Genomic DNA, 19,993 nt, shown 5'->3' on the forward strand with positions numbered 1-19,993 from the left:
TCCAACAAATTTGCACACAATCAGAACCACCTCCTCAGATACCTATTAAAGCATTAGTTAGAAGCCAATGTTGAAGTGGCTGCAAATCCAAATTTTATATTGATGCTTAAGTAGGTGCTACAGGTAAGAGAAAAGTAATTTAAGAAAAAGGGGAAGAGGGGGAGAAAATTTGTTTCCAATATACCACTGCATCTCCTATAGTTGGACAATCCTTGTTAGACTAGAGGCTGTGAATTGCATTTCTCTCCATTTGACTTTTATGCTGCATAAACGAGCACTGTCACTTCCTTGAGGCAGACAATTTTGCTCTGTTAGAGCCTTCTGCTTTGTAGAATCAGTCACAGAATGGCTTGTGTCTGAAGGGGTCTTTAGAAACCACCTAGCCCAACCCACCTGCTGTGGGCAGGAACATCTTTCACTAGATGAGGTTGATCAGAGCCCCATTCAACCTGATCTTGAAGTCTTCTAGAGATAGGGCATCCACAACTTCTCTCAGCAGCCTGTTCCAGTGCCTCACCACCCTCACAGTAAAGAATTTCTTCCTTATATCTAATCTAAAACTATACTCTTTCAGTTTAAAACCATCAACCCTTGTCCTGGTAAAGTTTATGCACAGTGATCATAGAAACATCCTCAAAAAGAACTCCGAGAATCATTTGGTCCTCTACCCCAAAAAAATCTAGTAATCTGCATTTACGTTATTCCTGACAAAATTTGTTTATAAATGTGCTCTTTAAAACCACAAGGTTACTCCATAACCCACCCAACAGCTTGTTTAGCACTTTGTATGACATCAAATTAGAATGTTTCACACAAATATTTAACATACCTCTTTCTATTGCTACCCATTACTTAAAGCTTATTAATTCCTGCCCTATTCAACGGAGGTACAAGTCACAGATTATTCTGTGTTCTTGCTAGTAATCCTTGAGCTCTCCACACAGTCCACCTCTGAAGCACGCTGCTCAGAAGTAAACCTAGCATTCCAGTTCAGACTTTACCCATACAAGAAAAGGGCTACTTCCCAAAAGGGACGGATTACTCATTATTAAAAAAGGCACACTTTTTAGCAGAAATTTAATCAACTGATGCCCTGGAGGGAAGAGAGGCACAAGAAAGCTGGTTAATATTCAAGAATCACCTCCTCCAAGCTCAGGAGCAGTGCATCCCAAGAAAGAGAAAGTCAGGCAGGAACACCAGGAGGCCCGCATGGATGAACAAGGAGCTCCTGGACCAACTTGGACACAGAAAGAAGGCCTATATGGGGTGGAAGCAAGGACAGGCAGCCTAGGAAGAATACAGAGCGATTGACCGAGCAACCAGAGATCAGGTTAGGAAAGCTAAAGCCCTGATAGAGTTAAATCTGGCCAGGGACATAAAGGGCAACAAGAAAAACTTCTATAGATATGTCAGTGATAAAAAGAGATCTAGGGAAAATGTAGGCCCTCTCCGGAAGGAAACGGGGGACCCGGCTACCCAGGATATGGAGAAGGCTGAGGTTCTCAACGACTTCTTTGCCTCAGTCTTCACTGGCAAGAGCTCCAGCGGCACAACCCAAGTCCCAGAAGGCAAAGGCAGGGACTGGGAGAATGAAGAACCGCCCACTGCAGGAGAAGATCAGGTCCAAGACCATCTTAAGAACCTGAAGGTGGACAAGTCCATGGGACCAGACGAGGTACATCTGCGGGTCTTCAGGGAACTGGCAGATGAAGTTGCTAAGCCACTATCCATCATATTTCAGAAGTCGTGGCAATTTGGTGAAGTTCCCAATGACTGAAAAAGGGGAAATATAGTCCCCATCTTTAAAAAGGGGAAAAAAGAAGACCCAGGGAACTACAGGCCAGTCAGTCTCACCTCTGTGCCCAGCAAGATCATGGATCAGATCCTCCTGGTGACTATGCTAAGGCACATAGAAAATAAGGAGGTGACTGGTGATAGCCAACATGACTTCACTAAGGGCAAATCCTGCCTGAATAATTTGATGGCCTTCTATGATGCGGTTACAGCACTGATGGATAGGGGAAGAGCAACTGACATCGTCTACCTGGACTTATCCAAAGCATTTGATACTGTCCCACACGACATCCTCGTCTCTAAACTGGAAAGACGCGGTTTTGATGGATGAACCACTCGGTGGATAAGGAATTGGCTGGATGGTCGCACTCAGAGAGTTGTGGTCAACGGTTCAATGTCCACATGGAGGCCAGTGACGAGTGGTGTTCCTCAGGGGTCGGTACTGGGACCAGTGCTATTTAACATCTTTGTTGGAGACATGGACAGTGGGATTGAGTGCACCCTCAGCACGTTTGCAGATGACACCAAGTTGTGTGGTGTTGTGGACACACTGAGGGGAAGGGATGCCATCCAGAGGGATCTTGACAGGCTGCAGAGATGGGCCTGTGAGAACCTCGTGAAGTTCAACAAGGCCAAGTGCAAGGTCCTGCACATGGGTCAGGGCAATCCAAGCACAAGTACAGGCTGGGCAGAGAATGCATTGAGAGCAGCCCTGAGGAAAAGGACTTGGGAGTGCTGGTGGATGAGAAGCTCAACCTGAGCCAGCAATGTGCACTGGCAGCCCAGAAAGCAAATCGTATCCTGGGCTGTATCAAAAGAAGTGTGGCCAGCAGGTCGAGAGAAGTGATTCTGCCCTTCTACTCAGCTTTCGTGAGACCCCACCTGGAATACTGTGTTCAGCTCTGGAGTCCCCAACACAAGAAGAACATGGAGCTACTGGAACAGGTCCAGAGGAGGGTCACGAAGATGATCAGAGGGCTGGAGCACCTCTGCTATGAAGACAGGCTGAGAGAGTTGGGGCTGTTCAGCCTGGAGAAGAGAAGGCTCCGGGGTGATCTTATAGCAGCTTTCCAGTACCTAAAGGGGGCCTACAGGAAAGCTGGAGAGAGACTTTTTACAAGGGCATGTAGTGATAGGACAAGGGGCAATGGATTCAAACCGAAAGAGGGGAGATTTAGGTTAGATATAAGGAAGAAATTTTTTACATTGAGGGTGGTGAGGCACTGGAACAGGTTGCCTAGAGAAGTTGTGGATGCCCCATCCCTGGAAGTGTTCAAGGCCAGGTTGGATGAGGCTTTGGGCAACCTGGTGTAGTGAAGGATTTCCCTGCCCATGGCAGGGGGGTTGGAACTAGATGATTTTAAGGTCCCTCCCAACCCTAACCATTCTATGACTTCAAGAAATTTAATCTAAAATGCCTCCCTAGCTTGCTTACAATGCTGTTACTTGAGTCTCAAAAGAGTTGGTCAAAATGCATGTTGTTTTCAGCTTCTCCAATACACACAGGAGCTCTAACACTGTAGAATTCCTATTAATCATCACAAGGAGAAAAACTTCCAACAAAAAAATTGAACTGCTTTTCCTGTTGTTTTGTTGGTGCACACACTCTTTTGTTCCAAAATTTCTTTGGAGACACACATTGAAAATACTTCTATCCCACCACATTTTAAAGAAGAGAGAACTCATGTTCAGCAATGCAATATTCAAAGTGATAGAAAAGTCATCTCAGTTTAGGTCACTAGTCTGTCTACTCACAAGTACTTTGGGTCCTAACAGCCCGCAACTCAAACCCAATGTAAAAGCAGTTTCAATTAATTAACAGGTTATGAATTGGACTGCATTAATAAATCCGATCTTACCATAGCACACAGCGCAATGGTAAGGGGGCAAAGCAGTAACAATCCAATCCCTACCGTTCTCGGTTAAATTTGAGTGAATGAAGTATAGCAGGTCTCTTCTGACGTAAGTTCCACAGGTGTAAGGTATCATCAGCCAAGGCACTCACAAGAGCTCCCTATGAGAAAGAAAAAGTTTTAGTCGATTTATTTTTATAACCCTCATAACAGTATATCATCATCATAGTAGAAATATATTACATATTTGATACCAGGATGAAAAAATACTTATAAGCACGCACAACACCATAGCACAGATAAGCTCTAAATAGTAGCAACAAGATAACTGATGTGATCACACATCATTCAGCTCACATTTGGTTCAGTGCTATACTGAGGGGTAACGGGGAAGGAGAAGCTTTTTCTGATGTGTGCGCATCAGTTCCCCCATGCCCTCCTCTGCAGAGAAACTAAGCAATAAACTCAACTGCTAATGTCTATGTGCTGATAAAGCTGCTGAGGTTTGGCTTCACCATTCCTCTGAGCTAGAAGTCCCTCTACAAATCTGGCCCCAGCTAGCTCAAGAACAGCACTGCTGTCATATCTCAGCTGCTACACCCCTAGAAAAACACACTTGAAATTACTGAGGGATGAGATTAGGTATCACTACTCAGCTCATGTCTATAACAGTAACTATCAAAATAAAATTAACTGCCTACTGAAACTGTTAGTACTATTGAAAATGTACTTTACTACTTCAAGAGAACTCGCAATGTTCCATGACATAAGTATTCCTAAGAAAAAAATTCTTGCTTACAGCAAAAGAGTACTCTAGAGACAAAGATATTTTCAGCAGTTAGTCAAGCATTTTCTAAAATTAAAAAAGTTAATTTATAATTGTTATTACTGTTTTTACTGTTTGCTATTCATGCTAAGAGTCGCTTCTGTTAGCTGATATTGATGCTTGCTTAATGAGAAATTGAAGAAAACACACTCTGTATTTTCGAATTATAGAATATGTACGTCATTTTACTAACCTCATTAATCAGGAACTGAAGCTGGATTACTGCAGCTCCACTGTCATGTTGGCAGTAGCATTCAACTCCTGGCCGACCAAAGCTGGAATTGGTACCGTTAAGGAATATTTGTTGTATGTAACATGGCGGGGGCGGGGGGGGGAGCAGAAAATCAAACTCCATAACAAACATTGTCACTACCACTAATGCCACATTCAAACAGGTTAACATTCTGCTTCTAGCTAGTGCAATCAACATATTTAACCACATAGATGGTTAAATGAGTGATGAGTGATCACCAAAAAGATAATTTCTAAACAACACAAAGTAACATAAAGAAGTTAAAATGCCCATCTTATTTATCCCCATGGAATACAAAAATTATGTACAACTTTTTAACTTAGTTATTTAAAGGATTGTTCATCAATGAGAACATAATAAAGAATGATGAAGCAGTTATTTTAGTAGTGTTAAATATCAGGACTAGTATAAAAGGCAATTAATCTAAATAAGCGTCATAATCAAATGATCACATTTTTCAAGTGCTGAAGGAGCTTTCTCTCCTTTTTAAACACCACTTACAGATGAAATAAGAGCTGAATAATGCAAGGCATGTTAAAAAAGTCTGCTGTGACAGAGAAAAAAAGATCAGTAGCCAAAATATGAAGGAATCAATGGGAAATCAAGTATAACGTAAATTTCCAGGATCTCTGTATCAAGACTTACTGGATTCACACCAACTATGAGGTAACAAAAGCTTGTTCCTTTTCCCTCCCACACAAATCAGTCCCATACTTCCATAATGAATATCAAATAGAAGGAGCGGGAACACAGAATCTTTCAATTCTCCATACTTGATTCATTTATTAGTTGCAAATATTTCAAATGTGGTTATTCCCTTTCTTCTGATATGAAATTAAGGAAGTTCTCCAACCATTAGGACACAGAGCAGAAATAACACAAGTTGAGATGAATTATGCAAACTGGTCAGTATTTCATTATTACAGTATGCCCTGGGTTTCTAGAGTATAATTTGTCAAAGAGCTGAACACTTCTTGTTTTAAAGAGGTACTTTAGTTTTTCAAAGAAAGGAAATCATTCCAAAGATTTATGCAAAACAGGGAATATAATGTACAATTTGTTCTCTCAGTAGACACTAGAAATTAATAAAACAGTACAATTCTTACCCGTTCTGCAAATTTTCCACTTACTGAGAAACTGTTGATCAAAACCGAAGCAGATACAAAGACTCTTAAAAATATATATATATTTTCCACACTAGAGACAGTTGAAAGGTTGAAGAGACTATTAGGTCACATGCAAATCAGAGCTCAAACACATCTCCTGCTCAATCTCTAAGATGACAAGATAAAATGTAAGTAGAACTACAATGAGAACAAGTTTGCTTCAACACACCACAATATTTTAACTTTTAAACTTAAATCATGTTTTTCTCCTAGATTAATGAATCCGCGTAACATCCAGCTAAGTGATGAGAGAGATACCAAACAGATGTTGAATAATGCAGCAAACTTAATACCAGCTTTCTTCCCCAAACAGAATTAGTAATTTAATTTTGTTCTAGCATGGATGGGCTTAAAAAGCCAGCTTGCCTCACCTGCTTTTTCTCTTTCATTTTAAATTGCTAGCAACGTCTTTCCTGTACAAAGTCATCTGTATTCCACTACAGTTTATAGCTCTTAAAAAAAAAAATTGAAAAGACAGACAGATCTTAAAACTTGAGGGGGGTGGGGTGGGGGGGTGTTGGCTTATCCCCATAAATGATACCTTCCTACACAAACCCAGAATACTTCTAATGTAAAATCATTGCTTTTGCATTAACTATGGATTGACTACATAAATTGCCTACACAGGTTGGAAAAAAGTCTCTACAAGGAATACCAGAATTTTCAGAGCAGATTTGTTTCAGTCTTGCTCATGCTTCTGTATTCACTTGAATTAATAATTATTTGCAGAAATAGACATAAAGCAATTTCAGAAAGTGAAATTCAGATGTTTATAGCAAATGAATTTTAAAACTTGTTACATATCTGCACTGACATAGTTTTCTAACAAAAAAAGATTTCCCCAGTCCCTCCTCTGAACATCAGCTTCCAACATAAGTGTAACCCTTGTTCATTCACCCACGCACAGTTTATCTGGAATTAGGGCTTTACAGATACCTTGCCTCAAAACAATAGACACATGACCCAGAAAAACAGAGAAGCTCACGAATTCCTCAAGTTACTCCAACCTTCAAATTCTATCCCTCAAATGCTTTCTTTAAGCACTTCTGATGTAAATATTTCTGGAAGCACTGTTATAACTAGTAAGTAAAAATTACAATATTAAGAATACTTAAACATTTCCTTAAACAAAAAATCCTTTTGCATTTTCTAGGACATCTGAGCCAGTAAATATACAGCACTGGGAGTAAGTTTACACAAGCTTTTACATATTCAGAGCAAGTTTCTTCTTTTTTGACAAATTAGTGGAAGCCTCATATGCCGATCTGAAAATAGAGTTTGGTCTCTTTTATAGTGCTTATAGTCAAAAAAAATATAAAAATAGTCCTTGCAGCTAGTCCTATTTAGTTCCTTTAGCCAAGGATTATGTCATCTTCATTTTTTCACTAGTAGCTAAAATTATTCTTCTCATCGCAAATTAATATCATCCTCCTAACCAGCATTAATCTTTTCTAAAGCAATGCAAAGTCTCCCAGTTTTGCAGGGTATGCCGAGTTGAAAAAGCACGTCACTTAAATACTGACTCTACTGATATGCAGAAGCATAATAATACATGCTCATTTCAGTACATGTTAAGCATTTCTCAACTGCACAAAACAGGCAGCATCCCAGGGAATGCAGTTTGTCCAAACCCTCTATGCTTGCGTATGTGTGCTTAAGGCAAGAGAGCTCAGTGCACTAAGCAGTCATTATCTACTACATAGTAGTCCCCAAAACAAGCAAAAACTATAATGAATCATGACAAGACAGGCAAAGCATTTTAATTTTGTAGACAGGAAAAACTCTCTGCCAAAGACCTGGGGTAGCTCCAGAGGAAACAGTCTGCTCTGAGCATTTTCCTAATCAAAGGCCCATCCCATCCTTCCTCCTCCACTTCCAAGCATTTCTTTCTACTATTCCTGCTTCATTCTCTATTCCAAATGTTAACAAGCTGGATCAAGCAGGTCATACGTAAGCAAAGCACAGTATCATACTAATTTAGTACTGCATAATGACACTGATTTTTCTTTCATTTGTGAGAAAAAGCATCGGTTCCAAAAGATTTTTTTTTTCAAAACAAGCTTCCGATTTGTTTTTCAACCTAAGCTTACATTTTATTTTCCTCAGGCAAAATTAAAGCATTTCAATTAGTGATATCTGAGTTCCCTCTGCAGAATATTCTTTTTAAAAACTATTAGTATTTTTTATAGCTTATCTTCATAGAAGCAACTCAGTGCACATCTGCCCTTCGAATCCACATTTTGAAAAAGAAAACTAATTCCAGAATATTTATGAAAGCCTCAAAAGGGCAGTGTTTTTTTAACTCCTTAATTAAAGTTAATCCTCAATTTAAGTAAGTAGATCTAAAGAATATTGGGTCCTTTCTCACCTGTGGTTAACTCATCTGACAAACAGTTGCAAAAACTTTAGCTACCAATTCATTCCCTAGCATTAAGTCCGTTATGTATACAGAGACATAAGCTAAATTACCTTCCAAACCATCACCACACAGATATTTGCATCTTCATGTCATTACACTGCTATAAAAAGGTTTGACAGCACAGCACAAGATATGGACCAAGTTCCTGTATCAGATTTGACACTGTTATGATAGCTCAAATTTTTTAAGACAAATCTGAAACTGGAGCAGCTTCTAAAATTCATTCTAGTACTTCTTGAAACTGTGGCTGTAACACCTCGCAATATTTAAACATTTGACAATTTTGATGCAAAAAAAATAAGACCTCTGACTAGAGGAACATATAACTCTGATCTGAATTACATACAAAACAGTAAGGGAAGTAGATTAATCCCGGTATTATGTATACCAGTCTGTAGTATACAGCTCTCTAGGACTGCAGATTATACCTGCATGTTTTGCTACAGTCATTGCTATGTAGCAGTCTTCCACTTTATTTAATCATACCCTCAATTATTTTTATAGGCAAAACCACAACTTATTTTACACACACTTTTGTGTATGTTTTTATTATGGTCCCCTAGAATTATCTTAACATAGCAAAAAAAACCAAGCCTCACACAATGATAGTGAGATTTCCAAATAGTATTTTAAGTATATAAATATTAGCAGTCTGTCTGCCAGGTCTGGATACAATCCAACAACAGATAAAAACCAAAGACTTAATTCACATCAAGTTACAGGGTGCCATAAAGCCCTGGTGATATACCTAAGCAGGACTAAAGCAGCGCAACAGCAGCTTTCTGCAACTTTCCTAACTGTTTGTTAATCTTACTTGTGCCTAGACCTAATCAGTACTGCTGCTTGCACACACGAAAGCACGATCTCGCACAGAAACAATCTCATAAAGAACAATCTATAAGGACACACGGCGTTTTAGCAAGAGACAGTTATTCAAAAACAGAAAGTAGTACAGTCAACACTGTCTACAAAACTAGCTTTGACCTTTCACATCCATGTGTTACCAAACAAGATAAAATAAATATCAGTCCTGATATGGTACCTTATCACTATTTTTCAACAACTTCAGGATTACAGAGTTTCCTTCTAAAGCTTTAGGCCTACATAGCATCTTGCTGGGTTTATATGACACAGCTAAGAGGGTCTTGATTCCTCCCTATGTCTCAATATTCATGCCTGCAAAAATATACAATAATATTTGTTATACATTTCAGAGCTGCTTTCCTATATGTAAATAACAGCACCGAGCAAAAACAAACTAGGCCTTAAAACTGAGATTAAAGCTTCTCAGTTGCAAATACTATCAAATTACTGGTAGCAATTTACTATGGGAACTCCAGCCAGACCATTGTGATGCATTCTCCTTCTGCCAGCTAAGGACAGTGAGAAAGCAAGAAAACTGACAGTATGGAAACAGGATAAGGAAAAGACAGACATCTGATACCAACAGTCAGAAGACACTGGCTGCAACTTATGTGCAAATACAGCAGTTGCTAATTAGCCAATATCTAGATACAGTTTGACACTAGACAGAAAAAAGTCATTACATATTTACTTGGAAACCAAATCAAGCGTCCGTAGAAAGTAAAAGCTATAACTTCCAGACAGTAAAAAAGTTAAAAAAAAAAATCTACATTCAGCTTCATTCTGTTAGTCATAAGGATGAAAATGATGCAAGGTATGTCAGAGATGAAGAGGCTAGGATCTCAGTTCTGGAAGGTTATCAAAATGTTTTTTGTAAAGATCTTCCCTTCTCTCAGAGGAGGAGAAGACAGGAAGATAAATTGTAAGAGATCACTTACACGCCAAAACATTGGCAAATGCATTATTTTTCCTCATTTTCTAGGGATCTTAGCATTCAAATATATACAAATTTCCTAAATATTTGAGAGCAATAGTACTGACTGTTCAGTGGTTTATTTTTTTAAATAACAATGAAGGCTGAGAAGCTGCATTCAAATAGTTTACATTCATCCAAAAAAGTATTTGAGATGCATTATCATGAAATTATTTACTACCATGTGAGCTATTATCAGTGTTAGAAAATGGATCTGATGGAAACTGATAGGGAATGGCTAGGGAGCAGTTATTTCTACGTAAACTATGTGGTTTTGTGCTTTAAAATTGCTGCAGCTTCCTGTATACCGGAATATATACAGTTAAAGTACATTAACTGAGATCTATGAACTTGTCAGTGTTTTTCAACGCAGAGCTCCTTTTTCATCCTGTCAATCTAAACAGTCAAAGTACACATTAAACTTCAAAGTTGCTTACATACATATGCACAAAAATTTCCCAAACAACTAAGAAAAGTGCCAGCAAGTTTTCTGTAAAGGCTGTATTTTGTAGAATTTTCTCAGAGCTGCCAGTGAGAAGCAATCATTCATGACAACAAGGTGTAATTAAGTAGCACAAACAGGAATAAAAATCTGCGATTTAAAAATCAAACAAGAATCAAAATTGGTTTTAATGCTAAGTTTCTATATGCACAATACACAGATAGCAAAGCATACTGTTAAATGAAGAGGTAAAACCACCCATTTAGATTAAAAAACACTGTATTTTCAAAAAACTACCAAGGCTACAGGCTTTCCTTGATCTTACTTTGTTTTCTCATCCAGGTTGTACTACTAAGAGGTCCTACAACTTTAGTCCAAAAGCCATATTTCAGCACTAATGATGCAAAAATGTGACTAATCTGGTACTTTTTTAGGAAGGGAACGAGAATAGTAGAATACATGGGTAATAGTAGGAAATTACTACAAATCCATCTGCATAATGGTTCCTCTAACTGCACAAGACACAGTGAAACGGGTGGTAACTTTAACCCACTAAGGTTTTTTGAAAGACTACATCCTGAAGAGTAAACCCAGGACAAAATTATACATTTTGAAAGATCTTCATCAAAATTCAGAGGCAAAAACCTTCGTATTCTGTTGCATGCTTCCATATTCTGCTCGTCTGTCATCCATTTAAACCAGTTTAATTTTAATGTCAAATTTTAACACATTACAGATGTCCTACCTCATCCATCCTTTTGGTAGCATATACTATATCACAATATTAATAATTAACCAGGCTTTTGCTCTTATGCCCATAGCTTCTTGGCCAAGACTAAAGGCAGGGCCATTCTGTGCTCCTAGAACTGAGGAATACTTGGAATAAAAACGATGTCTCTTCCCAGTGTCCAAATATTTATTACAGACATTGCCAACAGCAGCATTAACAAATGTAATGTTCTGAACTAGATGTTAAGTGAATTCATAAACCTATTTGGTTTAACTTATGAAAGCATAAGGAACTACAGATATCATCTAATAAGAAGGACAATTTCACATTTTCAAAGAACATAGCCAATCCTTGCCCAATCAATTATTGTCCGTCAATGCTGATTTCTGGCTGCAAAACAAGTCTTTTCTAGGTCCAGAAAACTCCCTTCATTCACGTGATCTAAAATACTTCCCTTAACTCTTCCCTGACAAAAATATCCTCTGAAGTTATTTTCAAGTCACTGGCTACTGGATATTCATGACAGAAGACATAAACTGTAATCACTAGTCATTCCATCTCAACTTTTTTCAAACACAAGCCCATTCTTGGACACCCTCCCTACAAACTTAGTGGCCAGTCTAGTGTGCTGAGTCCCAGTTTCACTTGTATCTCATTAACCCTTTACGTTATTTGGGGGTTATAAAAGATAAGACCACAGGTACTAATGCAATTTACATAAGCTACACACACTGTTGTTTCCCCCTCGGTCCTCTGTTATCACTCAGTTAATATTTCTCTCCTTTTACATAAATTGTTGTTCTCACATTATCTTTCGTTTTGGCTCCAATGTCTTATCTCTTAAATTAACGATTAATCCCTTTTAACCCTTCTCTTATCTCAAACCAGCTTTTGCCCCATTCTTCACCTTTGATATTCAATTTATCACTCTTCATACATCCACTTTCACTTACTTTGAGAAAGAACACATGAAAAGCAGGTGATTAAAGCAGACAGAACTAAAACTATTATCAACAGAGTGCTAATAGATCTGGACAAGGAAAAGGTCTTAAGTTAAAATTTAAGTTGGTCACATGTATGAATTTCTCCCCCAGATTTTGCTGTGGTCTCTCTCTCTCAGTACCAATATTAGCTTCTCTCTTTTGACACAATCCTTCAGCACTTAACTTATGGATGAAGCTTAAATTCACCCTTCTGCTTCCCACATCATTTTGCCTTGTGCCAATCATGGAAACAACCCTCTTTCACATATCCTTTTGGAGAAAGTTTACTCACCACCAGGAATTTTATCAATGCAGTGATGCAAGTAAAACATGTCTTTTGCTTAAGCAGCCTTTTGAAGTATTTACCAGCAAAGTACTGAAGTGCTAAGAATATCACAGATTAGAAGTACAAACATTTCCATTGTACAGGCAAAAAGTAGAAACTTAAATACCAAATCAAGGCGGTAGATGCAAGTTTAACTCTCCGTCTATACCAACTTGACATGACAATCTGTCCCCAGACTCATAGCGGTAGTGGTCACAAGCTGGAATATCTTCCAAATACCCAAAACGATGTTCACAAGCAGTACTTCTGCTATTGCTTTTTAAATATTTCAGCTAGCAGTGTCCAACTCCTAATTCAAACATACAGCAATATATCAGACTCAGAAGAGAGTTTCCCTGAAGTCTGCTCAAAGGCATAAGTAGAGAGACATCTTAAGTCTTCTCCATTCAAAATGATACTTAAGATTTTTCCAGTTACCCTCAAACATATATACGAGCCACCAATAACTATCCTCCCATTGCTACTGTAATTATTTTGCAATATAGTCTAAGAACAGTGTTCTGAATTTTAAGTCTCCTCCTATTCCACTATAGCGTAATTTTTAGTTTTGCAAATCACCAAAGGAACTGAGAAACTTACTATTTCACTACTACCAAATAGTGGTGACGATTTTATAGGTTTGTTCAAAATTACCACCACAAATGAAAAACTAAGGTACAATTCCAGCAACTCAGTAGATGGCACTCTTCCATCAAAATCAAAAGAGGAAACTACATCCTCACAAAACCAAGATGTACCCTGCAGCTGGAATTCTCATTTTTAATATGCAAACTCAGTTCCTACTCATTAGATTGAAAAACTTAAAAAAAATTAGAAACATAGAACTTGGAAGAATAGTTTATTACAAGCCATAACATTAAGAGGGATTACTACATTTTTTTGGAATACCTGTAATTTTACTCAGCTTTTTTGTCCTGAAATTTGTACTATTACATACAGCTCCATTTCACATCACAAAAATAGCTGCGTATCAGTGTTGCATGAAATGGTATTTTTGTGGCTTGTGTTTACTGGAAATCCAAACTTGAGATGGACTATTAAAAAGTTGTCATTGTCCCTAGAAGTTCCTTATGCAACCTTAATTCATATATCCTCAAATGTAATATAATAATTTATTTTTAAAAGCTTATGCACTATCTTAACATTGCTAAGAGTTTTGCATTATTTAGTTAAAATTTTACTTCAAAATAGTGTCAAAAAGACAAGCGATCATTAGAAAAACCTAAATTATGCTGCCAGATAAAATATGGTATTAAAACATGTAATTCTTCAGTATTATTAAAATACGAAGCATAGCATTAAAAATAACACTACCCATTCCACCTTAACTCTATTCTTTATAAAGTTGTTGCAGATGCCACCTTAGATCATAGAATGGTTTAGGTTGGAAGGGACCTCAGAGATCCTCTAGTTCCAACCCCCTTGCCATGGGCAGGGACACTTTCCACTAGAACAGGTTGCCCAAAGCCTTATCCAACCCGGCCTTGAACACTTCCAGGGATGGGGCATCTACAACTTCTCTGGGCAGCCTATTCCAGTGCCTCACCATCCTCACAGTGAAAAATTTCTTCCTTAGATCTAATCTAAATCTGCCCTTTTTCAGTTTAAAGCCATTGCCCCTTGTCCTATCACTACACGCCCTTGTAAATAGTCCCTCTCCAGCTTTCCTGTAGGCCCCCTTTAGGTACTGGAAGGCTGCTATAAGATCTCCCCGGAGCCTTCTCTTCTCCAAGCTGAACAGCGTCAGCTCTCTCAGCCTGTCTTCATAGCAGAGGTGCTCCAGCCCTCTGATCATCTTTGTGACCCTCCTCTGGACCTGCTCCAGCAGCTCCACATCCTTCTTGTGTTGGGGACTCCAGAGCTGAACACAGTATTCCAGGTGGGGTCTCACGAAAGCTGAGTAGAAGGGCAGAATCACCTCCCTGACCTGCTGGCCACACTCCTTTTGATGCAGCCCAGGATACAGTTGGCTGTCTGGGCTGCCAGTGCATGTTGCCAGCTCATGTTAAGCTTCTCATCCACCAGCACTCCCAAATCCTTTTCCTCAGGGCTGCTCTCAATCCATTCTCCGCCCAGCCTGTACTTGTGCTTGGATTGCCCCGACCCACGTGCAGGACTTTGCACTTGGCCTTGTTGAACTTCATGAGGTTCTCACAGGCCCACCTCTCCAGCCTGTCAAGGTCCCTTCTGGATGGCATCCCTTCCCTGTAATTTGCTCTTTCTCAGTGTACTTGAGGACTTCAGATGGGTCCTTTCTTTGGCCCCAAGAAATACACTACTCGACAGTGGTAAAGAGTTCCCATGAGAGTATCAACACAGAGCTACTGTTTTGTACAGGCTGTGAATGTCAGAAACAAATAGCTTTTATTAGCACTGGAGACAGGGATAATTCAGACTGTGTTATGAGATTTTTCAAGTACCCACAGCCCAGTTTAAGACTGCAAAAGGATGGAAAACAGATCATCAACAGAAAAGCACAGTGCAAGGTACTTCTACACATCTTCCCTTCAGTTTTTCTAGGAGGCACTTTAAAACTACTAGATAGAGGGAAGGTATTACCTTGTAATTCTAGCTTTAGTGAGATTTTTTTTTTTACGCTTTAGAGAATCTGCTGATCTTTTAGCCTTGTGTCCTTCCAGTTCCTGTCAGGTTCCAACTAATATCTGATACTTCAGGCACTGATCATCTGCCCTGCTATTACAATAATGTTTGCCATCTGCTAGTAATTTCTAAGGCTGAAGAACTATTTTGATCAACTTTGACAGAAAGGAGGAAGCCTTGCAGATAATATTTTGCTTTAAATTTTATAAAAATAAGAAGCTGAGCAGAGGGGAGAAATTCAGACTGGGCCCATATCCCGTCAAAAGGAGAAAGGTGGCAGCATTACCTCAACATCCAAAAATAGAGGCTCTGTATAAAATGCTGCAATCACAGGAAGCATGTCAAAAGTTACAACACACAGGTAATTATACTACAAGATAAGAGTCATACGATAGCAGGTTTCACAGTTAAAATGTCTGTTTCTTTCCTCCAGATAAAAGTAACCAAAATAACAAATATCCATATCCACAACTCACTTCCTACGACTGAAACTGCTCCAAGGGAAGGGGAAACCTCATTCTCTTCATATGATGGCTTGAAGGAAGTGTTATATACAGCAGGTTACACTTTTGAGCCCTTCAAGATGCTGAGCTATACCTGTTTACGCTGTGCAGCACTTCCAAGGTTCCCCCACAATCCTGTAGCTTAACTGAAATATCTAGCAATATTTCTACAAGAATGAGATTGTCTTAAGAAAATACATGCACTGAGATGTAATTGCTTGACTTCTGATTTACTAGGAGCAAGGAAACCATCATGGGGTAAAAAAAAAAAAAAAAATCAAGCATTTGTCTATACTTGCTGCATTAGTCAAGAAAAGGCTGCAAAAAGAGTAGAGGTCCTCTTTTCCACACAAAGCTGCTGTCTCTTTCACTATCACCTTGCTCCCCAAATGCCAAGACATTCACATTTCAACTGTTCCTCCTCCTTTTTAAGTGGTAAAAGAAGGCATGGTAAAGAGCAAGTCTGCACAAAGATGTGCTTGAAGAGAAATATGGCTGGATTGCTCAGAAAATTATTACCTTCAAAATGACAGTTGTTAAACTAAAGAACCAAGGAAGATTATATTTTTTTTTTAAAGCAATTTGGTTCCCACTGGAATCCTCAGCAACTTATTTACAAAAGAACCACTCCAAGAAAGTAAAAATGGTGTAATGACTGCCAGTTAGTTAAAAGATAAAATTATTTAAAAACCTAGCAATCATCCATCTTCCAAAGAAAATAAATCGCTAGTCACTGTAGTACATCCACAAATAAAATTAAAAATAAAAAAAATAATCAAGCACTCACTGTTTGAGGTAGACTGTCAACACAGCCCAGAGCTTTACTGAGGTTTTAACGACAAAGCCAGAAGTTACAGATGTCAAATAGACAGGGCTTCCCACCTTTTCTAGGGAAATTTCCAGCTGTGGAAAACAGCACTTCAGAAATGCTGTAACATGAAAACATCCATGGGCTCAGACAGAAGACAAGTATTGTCTGAAGCAGGACTCTTTGTCCAACCTCAAGATAGTTTCTAAGCAGCAAATCCAGACATTAAAATTAACGCCTCATCATAGCCTAGTGAGTTCAGACCTGCATTGAGTCAGGAGAACCTGCATTGATACAGTGTAATTCACTGGTTAAAACATTTTGATTAAAACATTTGTTTTAATGTTTTTAGTGTGAGACAGCATTTTCTATTCAGCAATAGAGAAAACGAAATTAAGTAGTTTTGCACTTCTGTAACACCTTCCATCAAAAAATACAAGAGGAAAACAGTGATGCAACTCTCAGCCAGCTCCCGCCACTCACTAAAAGTTGCAACATGTGTAAGTTTTACATATGCTCTGCATGGTGAGGAGTAAAAACACAGAAGGCTCAGATATAAGCTGGAGTAGTAAGCATTTAAATTGATATCTGTCAGACTAAATCACCTGTGACATTCCTTTTAAACATTTACTAGAAAGTAAAAAAAACAAACAAAAACACTGAAAAATTATTGTTTCCAAGATTTGGCTAGAGAAGTTTGAAGAGAATAATCATCATCTTTACAAGGTACCATTCAAAGTTTACTACTTTTTTTTTTTTTAAATGTTAGCCTAGCAGAATGGCTATCTTAAACAGGAACAAATAATCCTGCTGTATATTTACAGTGGTCAGTAGCTCTGAGTGAATTAAAAAAAAACACATTTCAAGAAAAGCATTAGACTTCCTGATGATAAATAATTCCACCGGAGCTAAATTCAAGTCACATATGTATTAAGAGAAAAAGCTAAGTGTATTCTCCCTTACAAAAAGAGAATCTTTATGGTCAACTGCATGCAGATTCACTTTAATTCTTTGAAGCGTTATAAGCCTGGAAGCATTTTGCTCGCAAAGTATCCCAACTTCTTTGCAACAAAGGACTATAAAAAGCCCTGACTGAAACGCCAGCACTGCAACCTTGAGTCTGATTACTACTCATTTTTCCCATGTGCACCCAGGTTCTCAACTTCAGCCTCCAGGAAAAGACGACACAAGCAGGCTGTTTAATCAAGAATCACCTCCAGATCCCCACACACATTCTCAGTCTGCTCAACTCTCCAAGCTTGGCAAGTCTACAGTGAACAGGTAGTCTTCAACTTTACTGCGTGGTAACAAGGCTGCACATTCAGGACAAAAACATTTCAACAGAAACAAGCCTTATCCCTCCTCACAAGCCACATGCATACACAAACTCAATCCTCTTGAAGCAGAGGAGAAAGAAGAAAGAGTTAAATCACCCACCTCAGACCACCCAACATAGCCTCTGCCAGGATGGATACACTATTGGAAACTACTCATGGACAAGAGTTGCAATTAACTCTACCAGAGGCAGCACTGTACTACAGCACACTAGAAAACTAAAATGTCTTTTTTGAAGAAACATTTAGCGATAAAAAGAAATCAGTCACGTACAGATACTGAAAACTGCATACGTTTAAGATAAAGACAGACTAACCAGGTTTTAAAAGACAAGCAGAGATTTCTATTAAACAATAATTTCCAATAATTCAAAATAGCAACTATAAAAGGAACAATCTCTTCATGTAATCTCCTCAAATACAAGTGCAAAAAGGAACACTAACTAGTGGCCTGTTGTATGAATGCAGGATGAAGTCTGTTTTACTAAAAAACACCGTGATAGACTGATACATGCATTCTACTCAAACATCAACAAAAACAATACACTGAATAGCATTTATTAGTAGTCCTTTAAAAAAAAAAAGGACAACCTGAGAAGTAACACGCCAAATAATAGCTGTGACCAGCACAGAGCCACTAAGATACTTTAGACTACTAAGCACTTTTAAAAGTTCTTATTAGGATTGAAAATAATATATTTATAATGATTGAGTAACACTCATACAAGATGCACTTACACTGATCATCTTCAAAGATTCTCCATAAAGACAACACCAACAACAAGTATCCCCGAGTTCAGTTTCATCAGAAGTGAACTCCTCCCAAATTAAGCATGTTTGTACAATTTACAGTTACATGCTTTTAATGTACTCTAATGGAGATAGAGAATTCTCTACTTTTGGAGGACTTTTTTGTAGAACAAACTATGTAAACAAAGTTTTCAAACTATTCTTTTAAGTATGTTACCTGTTTTATAACTGAAATCTGCTAATTTTAAGTTTGACACTAAATATAATTTCAGGAATATTTTGCAGGAACAGTTTCTTTGAATGAGCTTTCCTACATCAGGTGAGATTGTATTCCAAAAAAGGCTAATCCATTGCTCTGTAGATTAGAACAGCAGCATCAGTAACTGCTGCTTTGTCAAATTGGATACAACTACTGAAATAGCACGCTCTAACATTTGAAGAACAGCAAAGTAGTGTTTTCCCCCTTAAAACTTACTCAAGGCCATTGTTTTCTGAACTTGCCTGGCACTCTGTTCTAAATGCAATAGTAACTGCCACTACAGACAAAAAAAGTGAAGGAAGAGAACATTATCAGACCAGTGTGATTACAACACTCGAGTTTTCACGCCAGCTTCCTTGACATTAAAATTCATCACTACATCATACCACCACTCTTGGCACTTCATGTTTTACCATACCATAGAAACTGTTTCATCAACTGTTCAGGCATCTGATAAATTTTGCCTAGGCAGAAAATATTATTGCCTTGCTAACAGACCACAGAAGCTAACAAAGTCTTAAACTGTGTTTATAACAATTATTACAATGTGAAGTACTGAGTTGAGATGAAGTTTGCGCAACCATACTGTTGAACAACTTCGTAGTTAAGGAATTCTTTCCTCTGACAGGGGTCAGCCAGACTAAGAGCACAGGAGCCACTATACTGACTAGAGCCAGAGGTCCATGCAGCCCAGTATTGTCTCCTACAACAATCAACATTATTTAAGGAGAGCTCACAAGCCTGGCCACTTTTTGCAGCCTATTCCCTTTCCACTTTGAAACCAAGCCATCCTAGTGGATCAGGTACATTAAAGGACAAATCCCATTCTAGTCCCTTAGGATTTGCTTATTGAGCCATTGTCGGCAAGTTTGTCCATTCCCCTTCCAAACGTAACAACACCATCTCCCACATCCACAAATTCTAGAATTTCACTATTCATTATATTGAAACTAAAAATTGCTTTTTATCTCTTTTTAAATCAGTCTATTAGTACTTAAAGAATGCCTTCTAGTTTTTGCATTGCAAATTTGCTAAATGACAGCTCAGCATCCTCTTGATTTTAAAACCTTTGATGATATTTACCCCTTC

General features: G+C 38.4%; 1 protein-coding gene across 5 annotated transcripts in view; it reads right to left on the minus strand.

Moving 5' to 3' along the window:
• Positions 1-19,993, minus strand: part of STXBP5 (syntaxin binding protein 5) — a 114,771-nt gene that overhangs the window by 78,722 nt on the left and 16,056 nt on the right. For all 5 annotated transcript variants that reach the window (XM_086631509.1, XM_086631510.1, XM_086631508.1 and 2 more), the window contains exons 3-4: positions 4,667-4,748; positions 3,708-3,808 (exon numbers count right to left, since the gene is read on the minus strand). In XM_086631509.1, the coding sequence (XP_086487635.1) occupies positions 3,708-3,808; positions 4,667-4,748 (183 nt within the window). The remainder of the gene's footprint in view (positions 1-3,707; positions 3,809-4,666; positions 4,749-19,993) is intronic.

The sequence above is a fragment of the Tauraco erythrolophus genome, chromosome 2, assembly GCF_009769465.1.
Source record: "Tauraco erythrolophus isolate bTauEry1 chromosome 2, bTauEry1.pri, whole genome shotgun sequence".
In the NCBI taxonomy this organism is placed as follows: Eukaryota; Metazoa; Chordata; class Aves; order Musophagiformes; family Musophagidae; genus Tauraco; species Tauraco erythrolophus.